The sequence below is a fragment of the Sus scrofa genome, chromosome 15 (assembly GCF_000003025.6).
Source record: "Sus scrofa isolate TJ Tabasco breed Duroc chromosome 15, Sscrofa11.1, whole genome shotgun sequence".
Lineage (NCBI taxonomy): Eukaryota > Metazoa > Chordata > Mammalia > Artiodactyla > Suidae > Sus > Sus scrofa.
In genome coordinates, this window is record NC_010457.5 from 70,384,534 (window position 1) to 70,400,067 (window position 15,534).

At 37.0% G+C, this 15,534-nt stretch overlaps 1 protein-coding gene across 2 annotated transcripts in view; it reads right to left on the reverse strand.

The window, feature by feature from the left end:
- Positions 1-9,562, reverse strand: part of FIGN (fidgetin, microtubule severing factor) — a 138,826-nt gene extending 129,264 nt beyond the window's left edge. Inside the window, exons 1-2 of one of the 2 annotated variants that reach the window (XM_003483662.4) lie at positions 9,111-9,562; positions 8,164-8,333 (exon numbers count right to left, since the gene is read on the reverse strand). In XM_003483662.4, the coding sequence (XP_003483710.2) occupies positions 8,164-8,188 (25 nt within the window). In that variant the 5' untranslated portion in view covers positions 8,189-8,333; positions 9,111-9,562. The remainder of the gene's footprint in view (positions 1-8,163; positions 8,334-9,110) is intronic. The other variant, XM_005671888.3, reaches the window with a different exon arrangement.

Below are 15,534 nucleotides of genomic sequence, written 5' to 3' on the forward strand. Positions count from 1 at the left end.
CCTAATTACTCATAAAGAAATACCAAAAGCGTCCCTGACATCAGTACCTTTACAAAGAAATGTATCTGTGCACACACACAAGAGCATCTTTCATTTAGATTATCAAAACTGTAATTTTTATGTAAAAGATTCTTTTAGATCCATAGAATTCCTGGCACAAGCACTTAAAGTTTGCAAACAGTAAGACTGTCCTATCCATATCCTTATTTCTTCATATATTTAAATTCAAAAGTATTAACTATTAAGCTTAAAAGACTAATAGTGTTCTGTTTATTTAATGGTATTTGATCTTAAATGAGTATTATATTGAAAATACTTTCAATCTTAAAGGAACATTTTATCCTACTCAGAATAATTATCTTGTAAGATTAAAATCAGTGAATCATACCTAACTAAGATCTAAAATTTAGCATCATTCAGGTATGTGATCTAAGAGAAAGAATTTATAATCTTAACTTCAATTTGAAATGGAAAGGGAGAAGCGAATAGAAGGACAATAAAACAATATTTTGGACATAATGATGCCACATATTTACACAGATTCCTAGTTTAATCCTTTTTAAAGCCAAACCTTTAATATGAAAACATAACATACTAAAAGGTAGGAGTACAGTGGGGAAAGAATGTTTCCAATTTAAATTATACTACACAATCTGTAGATAGGTTATACAACGTAGAACATTAAAAAATATGCATGTGGCTAACTACCCCTTTAAAAATTCAAGTTTGCAATGCCTTTAATGCAAAAGATTCCTAAACTGTGGGATGAATTTATAATTAAATAGGACAGTGTTGTAATAGTTATTTCCAAGCCTCCTCTCATTAAAGTACATGTCAACTGAGAGAGCAATGCCTTGTTATTAGACAGGGCAAAGATTTTTCTTCTTAGAAGGTTTCATATATAGTATTTCTGTCTACCAAGTCTAACGAGGCATTCAAAATAAGTTCAGTTTTTTCTTCTTCAGAAATATCTTTAAAGCCCCCCCCCCAACCAGTCTTGGATTACATAAAAGAATAGTTACTTTTCTGAGCTCTTTGATATTTTTCTTCCTGGCAGAGTCATCTGATGTGGGAAATATCTTTTGAAAATAAATGGTGCAACTTCAAGTGCACTCAGATCCATTACTTGCTGGACATTCTATCGTATCTCAGTTTTGATTTGAAAAAGCCGCTTGACTTCAAAATTTAGTTTTAGGGATCTCCATATGAAGCTTGATCTCATTGAGAAGTATCTTGGAAAGCAAAGATGTAAACGTTTTGTCCACCCATTCTGTTCAAACCAACAAACTGTTCAAACCAACAAGGAAAGGAGTCCTAGATGGTGACTCCATTATTCAGGGAAAAGGGGACCATCCTTGTTTAAGTTTAGAAAACAAGTTACAATTTGAATATAACATCCTGCAAAGTTTATGTTACTGCATGAAAGAGTTACTTTTCATCTTTAACACAGCTGTCACCACATGTTTACACAACTACAATGCCACTTCCTAATGTCAAAATATCAATATTGCTGCTACTATAACAAGGCAATTATTTTTGTCTATCTCTCTTCCCTGATTCAATGAGTTGTGCTTTTACTTCTCAATGGCCACAATGTTCTATATTTTTAGATAACTTAGGATTCTCCATTAGAAATACTTACTTTGAAGCTGGGGAAGGGATACTTATTTCACTTGTGCTTGAAACTTAGGGGATGGTACAGAGCTACAGAGAAACCCCCAGGCTCTTATTTCAAATTTTACAAAAATTCTCCCACCCTGATCATGCTGTGCTTGAGGAAAGCATATTTAAATATGTACCTGCCTGCAAATAATTACAAAACCCAAAGCTGCTTTTAAGAGCTGCACAAAAATTCATGTGATATATGGGAGCACATTACCAGGCAAAAGGCAAGGTAAGATAAAGGCAGATATTTCAATCACTAGTTCATGCATAGAAAGAGCAAAAGATACCTAATGGTCCATTTTCCCATCGAGGTTCTTAGTCAATACCATCAGTCCCTCTTTAGGCAAGGGCACAGGGAATCACTGTGGAACGGTCAGTGTCCACACAGAAAATCCAGTGACTTCCACAAAGCAGGCCCTTAATAAAAGTTTGTGGGTAAAGAAGGCAGGGTCCGCTTCATTGCCTTATGACCGAGGAAGGCCCACAGATCTCCCCCACAGAAGGGCCTTGCATTTGGTTTAATCCTCTGCTATTGCTGTCTTGAATTCTTAATATTTTTTGAACAAGGTGCCCCACATTTTAATTTTGCACCAAGCCCAGAAATTATGTAGCCAGCCCTAGGTGAAGGTGACAATGTGTATTGACGGTAAGGATAATAAATCAGAAGAATTGCAAACAGTTTACAGCAACATCTGGAAACCCATGGCTTTGCGTTATACTACTTTAAATTTTTTATTTTGAATGTTATTGTTTCCATGAATAATATTTCCTAAAGAACCAAAGCATGAGAGTAGAGGTCACCCATTCTCAGAGGAGTTTACTGTCATAAGTATATGGCATTTAATCAACTGCCAGTTGCTTAAAAAGCATCTAATTGACATAATGCAAACATTAGATGGGGGGGGGTGTTGGTAAATGAAGTAAAATTCAGTTTCTGAATTTTCCTGCCATCAGTATGTCCACAAGCAGGGTGGGATAAATATATAAATTACCAGCGGAAATAAAAACTTAAAGGAAAGGAACTGAGTAAAGGTATTCTCAACATTAGGATTTTGGGGAAAAGAAAACATTTTGTGAGTATTTTACATTATGTATTCTGCAGTAAGAAAATACTTTTTGTAAGTATTTAATAAATACCACTCATATGAAAATAGGAGCAAAATCCCACTGAGAAGCAAATTTTCCAATATTATTTAAAAAATACTTTCTAAAAAGGATTTCCCAACATAAAAATATAAGTACTTAGGCCGGGTTGCAGGGTAAAAACAGGTTTAACCTTGGGCCTTCGTGTAATAAATCATGCATTTCTATTTTCAAGACGTATCTGTTTCAAAAATGATTGGAAGCAGTAATGCTGCCAATGCTTTGTGAAAGTCATAGTTGCTCAAGTATAAGCAAACATGTCCATTTATACGTATATTCAACATACATACTTCTGCACTGAAATTCGCCTCTGAATTCATTGCTTTTAACATACTCTGAAACCACAGCCCACCATATGCAATGTTAAACAAAGTGTCAATATTCAAGAAACAAGACAACAAGCAGATTTGTTGCATAAAATATGTAAATATTATTAACAGAAAGTGCCATATGACATCTCATGTTTGGATGGTTTCTGATCACCTATCTTTTCTGCACCTCAGTCTCTTAACTAAGACTTTCGTCAACAGGTACAGTGCCCGTGCTGTGCTGAGGCAGAACTCCTGAGCTGGCATCTGGGGTGCTGCCCTAAGGAAACTCTGCATACCCATCTGCTTTTGAGTTGCTTCAAACTTATCAGCAAAATTGATTTCTACCACATTTTGGCCTACCTTTATTTCCACTATCTGCAGTTCTGGTTATAAGCATCCCCTCGAGTACAACTGCCATTTAAATGATAAAATCAAAAATATCAAAAAGGATCATTAATCAGCAATCATGTTAAAGCATCTAGACTTGAGATTTCTACCATAAGTTAAAAGAAAAAGTTGATAAAAATTCAAGTTTAGGGGAAAAAAGGAAAAAATTACAAAATCCAATCATGAAAAGCATGTGTTAAGCAGGCATTTATTTGCAGTCTTTCAAAAACAAAAAGTCTTTCATTTTAATAGTTAAAAAAGAATTAGCTAGTGTCTGTTGTGAGAGAGAGAGAGAGAAAGAGTTAACTGTAAGGTGGGATAATTTTTTGGACTTGAAGTCTTCTAAGCAGTAACTCAAAATAATTTCTAGGTTCCATTGATTTTAATAAAACATTAACTCTTGTATATCCTAAAAGAAAGAGACAATTATATTGAGTGTTTTTGATTGAAAGAAAAAAAAATTGCATTGTTTTTTGTGCCACTTGTTTGTTCTAGTTTATCAGTGACCAAAGATAAAAAAAGCAGATATGCTGATTAATCAAGTCTTATCGATCAGTAGCATACATCAATATATCACACAAATGTCTGCAGAAAAATTTCTCCCAATCAAAAATTTATAAACCAATTTAAATTCCTGGTAATTAAAATTATTAGCTCTACAAAAACAAATGTCATACTCTACAAAAGTACGTGAAATTTGTACCCAAGAATATATTGATCAAAGGCAAAACAGCAAACATTTCTATCAAACCAAGGTTCTCAGAACAAACTGGAAAGTGCAAAACATAAAAGCTTACGATTGTTTCAAATACACCTAGCAATCCCTGCTGATTTTGGACCATTAAAACTGATTACTTAATTAGACAATCATTCAAGGCATCCAAACACTCACAGACAAAAACAGAGAGTTAGTAACACAGCCGTCTTCACCTTGAGATGAAAATTCTGGAAAATGATGCAGACGCTTAAACTTTCAGGATCTGTCCCCATGCATAAACTAAGCAAAATATTAAATTCTAAAAGGTAACATCCCAAAGCTCAGGAAAAAAATAATTTACCTATAATGATATTACTCATCTGTTTTTCTCAGGTGGCTAATATTTTAAACTATCTTAGAAATACCAAGTTATAATATAGATTGCCTCTAGATTCTTGCAAGTACTTCTTCCTTTCTCCCCTCTGGTCATACTCTTGTAAAAGTAATTAACAAAAAATTTTCTCTCTTGTATATCTGTCAGAAGTAACTGCCTTCCAAGTTCCTTCCTAACACGAATAAAAACAACAAAAAAAGATTTTCTCTTTATGGGAAAAAAAGTACTGGAAACTCGGCCGTAAGAGTCTTTAATATAACTAAGAGAAAAACTCTATCTTTTCACTCAGAAGGTATCAGAGACATTTTTAAGAATTTCACTGATTCTGTGCAGCTACAGTCAGGAAAAAGAAAAAATATTCTCTGTTTTCAAAAAAAGATGATTTCTGAAATAATTCCAAAGAGACTCTATACGCTGTCTTTAAATAAGAAGAAAAAAACAAGCCAACTCACACATACAGCTTCCAAACAGAAGTCTTACCCTCTTCCAGGAAAACAACAATGAGATTTTATTACCCTGCTATGATTCTTTCATTTCAGACATGATTAATTAGTAAGTATTACACTTCCCCAAACTCCCACTACACACTTCGTGGTCTATCAGCCTAGTTGTTGATAGACCCGTATGAAATAACAAGTAGCCACCAACAGTAAAAGACAAGTGCCCAAAACTCTATTTCAAAGAAGGAACACTTCTTTCCTACCTTTGCCTCCCTAAATGAAGCAGGCTGCTTGAACTGCTTTCACCAAATTTTTTTTTTAACTTGATCATTTTCTTAATAGTATCATTTAAAATTTGAATAATGCATGCAACATATTCAGCACTCAAGAATACATGGCATATTAATCTGTTATCTACCTATATTTTAGAGCTGAATTTCTGAGAGACTTGTGAGTCCCCGTAGTTTATATTGATAAAGATCCACAGGCACAGTTAATAAACAATAAAGATGATGTGAGTAAGCATGTTTTGGGAAATGATTTTTATAGAAAAAAATGTTTCTCTCTCAAATAAAAGCTATTATGTCACACATTTAATGAAGATGGGAAACAGAAAGGACTAAAAGAGAAGAGGAAGGGAAGAGAGCCACTCTAAAATCTGAGTGAATGAAAACTCTGATTCTCTGTATATTGTTCCAAAACATTGTTTCAAAATAATTTCCCCTTTAAAATAATCATTTTCAAAATGACCATATGAACCAAGAAGCCAGCTATAACTGAAGGTCCTAGACATATGTATTTGAACAACCGTCAATTTATAAAAGCTGGGATTTCCCCTTCAACCTTTCAACTGTTATGTCCAAAAAACTTCACACATAGTACAATACTAATAAATAGATCTTGTTGGTTCCAGGAAACATTTTTTTTTAATCTATTCTGGTCAAAATACCCTTGCTTTTTTTCTGTTGTATTAAATTTAGGATCAAAAACATCAAAGCAGTTTCCACCTCGGACATAACTTTTAGAGGATCAATGTGACAAGGCAGTCCCTGATAGATGTTTCTCTTGATAAACGACTTGTTCAAAAGAGACATTGTAGCTTTCATTTCCTGACCACAACACACTTTTAATTTGCAACAGCAGAGCTGCCAGAGTGTGAGCACTTGCCTACTTTCCAGCCTTTTAGGTTTGTAGCTCTGGTTCCTTTAGGCCACACATTTGAGACAAACAAAATCTAAAAATAATCAGAGTAATAAGAGTGACAAAATAGGAGCCAATAACGCCCCAGGATACATATGCACAAGTGGCTACTTTATAGCTGTATATATAAACTTTTCCTTGCAGAATTCTAGTGCATGATAACAAGCTTCCTGAATGGACATCACTTTCACAGCGGGCATTTAAACACACATGGAAATAAATTATGTGACTATTATTTAAAAGTAAGCAGAGACTTGGGGGGGGCAATTTATACACTTAAATCTGCTATTAAATGTCATGAATTACATGATTGCCTAATCCAAAGAGTTTTTTACATATTATGGCAATAATTATTATTACTACTTCCTAGAAATCACATTTAAGTATCAATACGGTGAACAGTCAAACCATCCAATTTCTGCTCTCAGCACATTGTCCGAGCTCCGATTTAAAATTTATAAATGTAATATCCGCCTCATCACAGGCAGCAGCCCAATCTGCTCTGAATATATATTACAGCTTTAACATCACAGAGGGAAATCGCCCATCTGGCAATCCCATTCGCTCCAACAGCTCCGGGGGAAAAAAGCTGTGCTCTCTCCTCCTTAAAACATTTCTCAGGGCAAATTATGTGCATCTAAAATAAACAGTCTTCTTATTGATCGCTTCAAAGTCAACAAGTTCCAAATGCAAAATTCAATCAAACCCTTCCTATCATGTAAGAGCGGTATGTGTTTAGCTCAATAGTCACCAGAGTCCAACCAGAAGTGTCTGTCGCGCAACGGCTCTTGAAGTCCCTTTCCTTGTATTCACATTTGTGTTATGAGAGAGCAGTAACCACGGCCACATTACAGACCCATGGCAGCTTTGCCCCACTGCTATTTCTTTCTTTCATATTCTCCCTTCCCTCCTTTCTCTCTTTTCAGGGTGAATGTATGGTGGTGAGATATATGTAACAAAAACAAAAACAACAAAACAGTTTAAAGTAGACATATCCTTTGGTTATGCAAAATACTTTTAACAGCTTTTTGTTGTTGCTCCCTCCTAGTCTTAATTGAATATCACAAAGTGTACACATGGAATGGTCACAAGAGCTATTGAAATCCCCCTCTCACTCCATTTATCTGACCTCTTTTTTTTTTTTTTTTTTTTTTTTTTCCTGGTAAAGAGGAAAGAGAGATTTCAAACAAAGTCAATTTCAGTGCCTGCTTATTTAATTCTGTCACAGGTTAAAAGTAAAAAACGCTGACAGGCAGACAAGTGAATGGCAACGGAAAAACAAAACAAAAAACAAAAAAACCCTACCACTGTTCCTTAAAAGGCATTAAGGACTTTAAGCAATCAAATACATTTTTTTTATTTTCATGTATTAGATATCCCTTCACTCACCCCAAAAAACCACACTCAGAAGAACTGATTACTCCACAAAGTGCAATCATTGAGAGCAGAGTCAAAATTCATTAATAGATTGAGAAAAAAAATGTCATCCACTTCTGTGTGTGTACATATGTATATAAATATATATACTTTCATTAGTAAGCATTCTTTCCCCACAATCGCACCCTCTCCCCTCTCCGCCCAGCCCCCTCCCCCCAAAAAACCTCACACTGAGTTTAACTCATTTACATACCATTTGACTTCAGTGGTTATATAGCGCATTACTAGCAACATGCAACTTTGGGATTACAGCTAAAACCAATAAAGGTGGACTTCAGGAATCTATTAATCAAAACTGAAATATACAAACAAGTAATAGCAAAAACAAACAAGATTTTGACAGATTAAAATATCCATATATATAATTTTAAAGGAATTATATATCATGAGCAGCTGCTTCCCAAGCAGAGTCTTCAATGGTTTTATCATGCTATTTAATTTGTCTTTCCTATTTAGATGCAAAGGAAGTAAATTCCAAAACTGACATACCATAAACACTGGTGCTACTGATCATTTCTTGCTGGCAGCACAAAAAGCTGAATTGGATTTCTCACAAGCAGGAATTCCAAAGGTTGCTTTTCATTAAAGCCACTTTTCCTCTCAGCTATCAAATGTCACTGCCTTGAAACGTGGGCCCTTTCGTCAGGTATTCATTTAACCTACATGCATATAATTAAGGGGGAAAGCAACATCAACAAAAAGGGGATCTCAGATCACAGGAGAAGAAAGAAAGGAAAAAAAGCACATGACCAGGAATGCAAGTCCATGTCAATTTCACTCACTCCCATTGAAACTAACAAGAGCTCCGGGGAGGACGGTAATAGGATCAGTGGATTGTATATACCATTAAATTATACATCTTTCTCTCCCGTTCCTTGCCAACAATACGCCCACCACGCTGTACCCCCTCCAAGATGATGTGCTTACATTTTTCTGCAACCGATCTTCTGACATTTTCACGTCCCTCAGCCACGAGATTGTAATTTAACCTCAACTTTTTGTGTGTGCAAGATTCTTATTTACACTTCTTATTTACTTAGAAGTTAGTTCCCAAAGAAAGTCTAGCCCCACCCTATGGCTCCGCTTTCTTATTTTTTTTTTTTATTTCGAAGTAAAAATATAGTAATAAGTAAGCTCAATATAGCGGAAAACGAGACTCTTGCAACCGCGAACTCTTAATCCTACACTATTGTTACAATGATTAAGCAGCAAAAATATGCATTATAATGTTTCAGGGCTACTTTGTACTGAGAAATTAGACAGCAGGTTGGTGTACAGAATATAAACGGGATGCAAATTAAATTTAATGTTTACGGCACAACTCGAAGATCTCTTTTCATTACAGGTCTTGGATTTATTTATATTCTTTAAAATTAAACAAACAAAAACCAAAACAAATTTAAACAGATGGTAGAAAACTACGAAGCTCCTCTTACCTGAACGCGCGGAGCGAAAACCCGATAGGTTAGCGTAGCATCGATCCGATGTGTTTGCTGATGAATGGAAGCTAGGGTTAAGTGAAGGTGCCTATGATTTGAAATCATTCCAAGTTTTTGAAGGGAAGACGGACTGCAGCCTCTGCCATGTTGGAATTTCAAACCCAAAACAGCTGCTTGGAAGGAGCCAGCATGCCAGAGGCTGGGCGCAGGCGCAGAGCGCCGCCGAGCCAAATTCAAATCACTTTCACACTAAGAGCCAAAGATCAGTTTTCAAAGGAGAGAGGGAGAAAGAGACCGAGGCTGCCGTGAGGGAGAGGAGACGGGAGGCAGTGGCGAGAGGCGGGCAGTGGAGAGAGACGGGCAGCGGGAGGACCGGGAGGGAGAGGGAGAGGCGCACGGAGCCCGCGGAGCTGGAGGGGGAGAAAGGGAGGCGGGAGGCAAGCGGCGAGCGAGCTAGAGACGCGCCAGAGATTCATGGGCAGGGAGGGCTCAATGGCCGCGCCGCGCTGGCCGGCCGGCCGCTCGGGTCATGTTACACGGCCGGGGCCGCGGCGGCCGCCCAGCCTCGTCGACGCGCTCACGCGGCCCGGAGGGGGCCCCGAGGTCATGATTACGCGCGCGGGGACAGGGAGCTCTGCCTGCCCGCACTCTCAGGCGGCCCAGTCTGGGGAAAGGGGAGCGATGCCTCGGGGGAAAGGGGCCTTTCTTTCCCACGCGTGACCAGCCGGCCCTTCGCTCCCTGCCCGCCTTGAAGGGCTCTCGGCCCACTACCCCTCCCTGCCCACTCCAGGCCCTCTCGACAGTTGCGGCGGGTTCACCCTTCCCCACCCCCCTCGACTCCGCGCACAGGACGGGATATGGCCCCGGGAACCCGGACCTCACCCGCACTCTCCCCTGGGCCCCTAACACCAGCCAGAAAATGACTTTATCTGCCAAGAGGAGGCAACTTCGGGGAAAAAAAAAAATCCGAATTAACCCACTTCCCCTCCCGCGCCGCCCTGTGAATAAATAAAATCCGAAGTAGCTAGGTGTGCGGTCCACTCTTCTGCTCTCTTGCTCCCCTCCCTACCTCCCCCAGGCGGCTCGGGTAGGGGAAAGCAACGCCTGGGGGGCCCGGTGCGGGCGGCTGGTGCGCAGGCATAAACGTTAGGCTTCAGCTTTCCCAGCCCCCTTCTATGGTGCAATGTGGGGACCCAGGAGTGGGAAGAGAGTAGGGGCTTTGTGGTGCTGGGAGCTGAGGAAGAAAGAAATGTGCAGTTGAGTGTGTTGCTGCATCCCAGGGAGCAATGCAGTGCTGATTGTCTGTTCCTGAGATAGCCTTTTGTTCGGAACATAAGGTTTAAGAAACACACACACGTTTTCTGGGGTCTCTTGTTAGATGTAAATGTGCTGCATCCAGACACTTACTATGCAATGTAAGCTCAGTTGGTTTACTAATCACCCCGCCCCACCCCCAACAACCAGGATCATTTGAATGGGAACCTCATTCAGACTTCTAGGCTGCGAGTACTGCCTTCAACCTATTTCATTCTAGACTAGCCAACCATCCAACTGAGATAATAAAGCAAACAATAACATTTGATCATGATGTCTACGAGATAATGTGCCCAGCAAAGTTCTTTAGAAATTGTAATGAGAAAGAGAGTGAGTGGGGTAATAATTTCTCTTCGTTTTCATTAAATATGACTTTAATAGATAAATGGTTAAGTTTATACTTTGGCCTGGTGGACATCCGGTCCTCTATATTTCAACTAAGCTAAGAATGAAAGAGGCAAATTAAATATTCGACCAGTAGCCCATCAAGCTGAAAATGTTACCCTTGAAGGTTGGAACTGAAAATATACTAGTATAGGACTGACCCTCCTCATAACGAGCTGGTTATTCACATTTACCCCGCTTCTCTGCTGCAGATTTAATAGAGTAAATTGCAGCTCTCCAGATGATGAAATGCAGCTTTTAAAATATACCAAATATATACTCTGAAATTAATTTCATTCTCATGTGTTTTTCTTACCTTTGGATGGATAGCTATTGAATGGATGCGTTTAGCTAACACAATAAGAAAGAAAAAGTGTTTTAGTTAAATCTAGACAGACGACAATTTAAAATAAAAAAAGGTGATTCAAGATCTTACTAAATATTTCTAGGGAATGAAATTCTATTTCGAATAGATTTGACCTTTCTGTACATTTTTAAAAACCAGACTGCAAAATAAAACAGAAGAACTTTATTCTGATGTAACAGAACACTGAAGCCCCTTTAGTTATATTTTACAAGATAGCTTTGAAAATGATATTATGAGAAGTTGCTCATTGGATTTCACCACAAAGAAATAAGTGGAGGAAAGTATCTATGGGTCACTGTTGAACTGAGTACAGATGAATTAAACAACTGTGAAGAATTTATAATTTCAGTTATCACTCATGTGGAGAATGCCTATGAGAAGTCCTCTGTGCAATTCAGGCAAAACTGCTCTGTTCTTGTTTGTTAAAAAAAAGTTCAAAGCTCATCAACCTTTAACACTAAATTCCCAGTATTGAATTTACAGTTCCTCTTGTAAACCAAAATACTGAATATAAAAGAAATAATGACATAACCATTGAGTTAAAAACAATGTATTTTGATTATCAACTTAAAGCAATTCATTTTCAATATCTAAAACAAAATAAGCCCTACTTTTAAAAGGGGGCAGGAAAAGTGTGGTTAGCTGAAGTTTATTAGTAGATAAGAAGTATTTTTTTCAATTCTTATATATTCATTTGAAATACACATTTTTATATTCACTATTCAATATATGAATGAACATAATTAACTTTGGAATCAAAGAAAGGGAAACTATTCAAAGGAGCACTGCTTATATTTACACTCAGTTTCCAAAGTATATGTAATTCCAAAAATTACATATACTCCCAGGAAAAAAAAGGCTTATATAATAGAATATTATGGGATTTATATGACTAATAAAATCCACAGTGGAGTTTGCCATCTCACTCTTTCTAGTTTTTCTTTCTTTCTTTCTTTCTTTCTTTCTTTCTTTCTTTCTTTCTTTCTTTCTAGGTTTGGGTAAAGGTGCTTTTTTCTTCAATTACATTTTGCAGAGGAATATGATCATTTGTTTTTCAAGAGGATTCTTTGCAAAATTAGCACAACATTTACAGTTTTTGTTGTCTTAATACAAAATATAATGATGTGGCACAATTAAATAGAATTCTAGTAGTCACCATATTCTATCTATATTTATTTTTTAAGCTTTATTCAAAAAAATGTTTCTGGTTGTGATCCATCTCTATAGTATATTTTGTGGAATTTTTCTTGTGATGATATGAGAATAAGAAATTGAGTCTAAAGAAAGTGGATTGGCTAGCCAAGGAAGTAGTTAATTCAGTGAAAAACTGGGCTTTTGCCACTCCATTTTATGCATTGCTTTTCTCTTTCTTTTACTTTTTTAATGTAGAGATTTTATACACACCCATGTATACATATATAATGAATTTTTAATATACAGTATATTCTGACTTGGCTTTTTCCGAAAATAAAAATAATCATAAGTATCCTTTTTTTCCTTCAGGAGTGTGTGTGAGTGTGTGTTCCTTTCAAGCTAATTCAGGGGAAATTTTTTTTTTACTTTTTCCTGTTCTCATTCTCAATACACATATAAACAACAACAAAGTGAAAGGTAAGGAAATAAGCAAGGAGGTATTGAATGGGATTTTGCAGATGACATTATATTTGTCTGCACTAGACTAAGGATAATTTGTTAGACACAGAGATGTGCTTTACCTATGTGATGGGAAAGGAAAAAGAAAGGAAAAGATGAGGGTAGATGGAATGTAGAGAAGATGAGATAAGGGTGACAAGAAGCTTTACAGAGAAAGTATCATGTTTGGTTTGTCATGAAATATTTGACACGATTCACTTTAATTTTTAAACTGTTTTTTAATTTCAAACTTAAGGATTAACTCTTTTAATAAAACATTAAACTAGTAATTTCTTCCAAACTACTGTTTCAAAAAACATTCCAAGACTTAGTAGCTATTTATTAGACCTACACATTTTTTTCATATTGCTCACAAAATGCAAAGTAGGTGTTACAATAATGCAAACTATTGGCACAATAATTTTTTAATGTTTCCTTAAAAATAGCAATTTAAGAATCTCATTTGCACTTCGGTTCAACTAAGACCACCAAGAAGTTTTTATGCACTACCTACTATCCTTCTTCCCCCCCAAAAATAGTGAAGACCTTGACCTCATTTTTGTGAAATTACTCAATTTGTTAGAATTACACTTGAATACAGGTACTGTCAAATAGTATTAGAGTGGTCTATATATCTCCTCTGTGATCTAACCCTACGGTGGAGAGAAAACCGGAAAATCCTGTGATAGGTGCACCAGAGATGTTTTCTTGGTTTTGCGAAAGTGTTTTCTTCTAAAAATCTGAGGTGGTTTTTTTGTGTGTATTTTTTGTCATTCACTCTTTAAATGGTGGTAGTGTTCATATATTCGCTGCAACATCTGCCTGATTTTGCATGATTCTCAACTTCATTTAGGAAGCACACATTGAACAGTTACCATGGTTTAAAACTGCAGAGAATTTAAAGAAATCTGACATTAACATTTTATGGATGTGGCCAGATAAATATAGTTCAAAGTGAATGTTGAACTACAATAAGTGACTTATAAAAGCATTCTATCCAGAAGATATGAGTTCCTTCATGAGGGAGAGAGCAGTCCTCCTGGCCTTTGTAGTCTCAATCTTTATTTTCTAATAAAGCAAACCACTTATAGTTTTCATACACCTTGTCCTTTGTCCCTTCTGTGACTTGCTTCTCATTGTGCCTGTGGTTTGCGCTCCTTTTTTGTGGGCTAATTCCCTGCAGACTCTCAGCTCTCATCTCCTTCAAGGAGACTTCCCAGCCTTCCTAGGGGTGTTCATTATATCCCCCTGGGCTCTTTTCAGACTCTATTATGTCTCTTTCTCTACACTTTCACATCATTTAAAAAATATCTTTGTGTTTGACCCCTCTGTTAGACTGTAAGTATCTTGAGGGCAAGCAATTATTGTAACCTCCATCTTTATTTTGTTTTTGTTTTCCCATCCAGTGCTAAAAATAGTGAAAATCCTTGTTGAATGTTTGTTGAGAAAATTACCAAGTTGAGGTATAGAGGAAATAAGAATTTGCAAGGGCAGTGAGGAAGGAAATTACTGGGGCCTTTGCAGAAAACAGCATATAATCTAGTTTGGTTGAACATTTGCTCGACACAGGTACAAAGGGGGAAATAAGGATGGGAATAAGAATGGAGTATGCATTACAGAGGAACTTCACTCAGTCCTTGGATGAGAGGTTTGCATTGCATAGGTAGGTAACAGGAAGCTCCGAAAGGTTTTTAAGCAAGAGATTTATGAGGTCTGAGCCCTGCTTTAAGAAGATATAGCTAATAGAACTGAGAACAGGGAGACCAGCTGGGAAGTTATTGCAACGGTCTATCATTTTCTGGTCCCTCAAACTGTCAATCCTTCTTGTAGGGTTTGGTGATATGCTTCCTTGCCTTTTTTATAGATGGTCTATCTGTATTGATTGCTCAATACTGAACGTTCATTTTGTAATATTACAAAATGTCAGTGTGTTTAAGGCATTCATTTAATACCAAAGATATAAAAAAGAGACAATACATTGGAATGAAATGTTTTTCTTTCTCAAACTGAACGTAGTCTTTCTTCTCATTATTTCGCCTCCCCCTCCCCACCACCACCACTGCCACTTTACAATTAGTTCCACTCAGCCTGTGCTTTTAGCTTAGCAGGTATTTCATTTTCAAGAGAAGTAATGCCTGGAGATAAGAAAAGTTCCTCCCTGGAGTATGTTTGAGCAAGCAAAATAAGCAAAGTGAATTTGGTTTTTATATACTGGATAAAAATATAGATGCACATTTCCTTCATTTAAAGTATATTAAAGTTTCCTAAACAGGATTTTTAATTCATTTAAAACGGCATTAGGTTAGGTGGGCTGTTGGTGCTTTGAATTAATGTGCAAGCTGTTAATCTCCATAGACCTGGATTTAAAATTAGACAAAGCAATAATTAGTTTGGCACCATCATTTCACTACCCAGAGGGTAATAATGTAGGTCATAAAATACTACAGCCTGGCACAAGGTTTTTGTACAAAACAAGGATCTAGTATTAGGTGGTGTGAAAAAAAAAAAAAAAAAAAGATTGTCACTGGGAAGTACAATGGCTTAGCTTTTGATATGTATTCCACTACTCCTAAAGAGACCTAAATCCAGAAATTATTATCAGGTTTTCCTGTTTAAGGTGAGTCTTCCCCATCTAAGTGATACAAAGAAATCAAAGCTCCTCACTGTAGCTGGTGGTTGCCCCCCCCCCCATTATGTTTCCACACAGCACTTGTGTATTCAGTC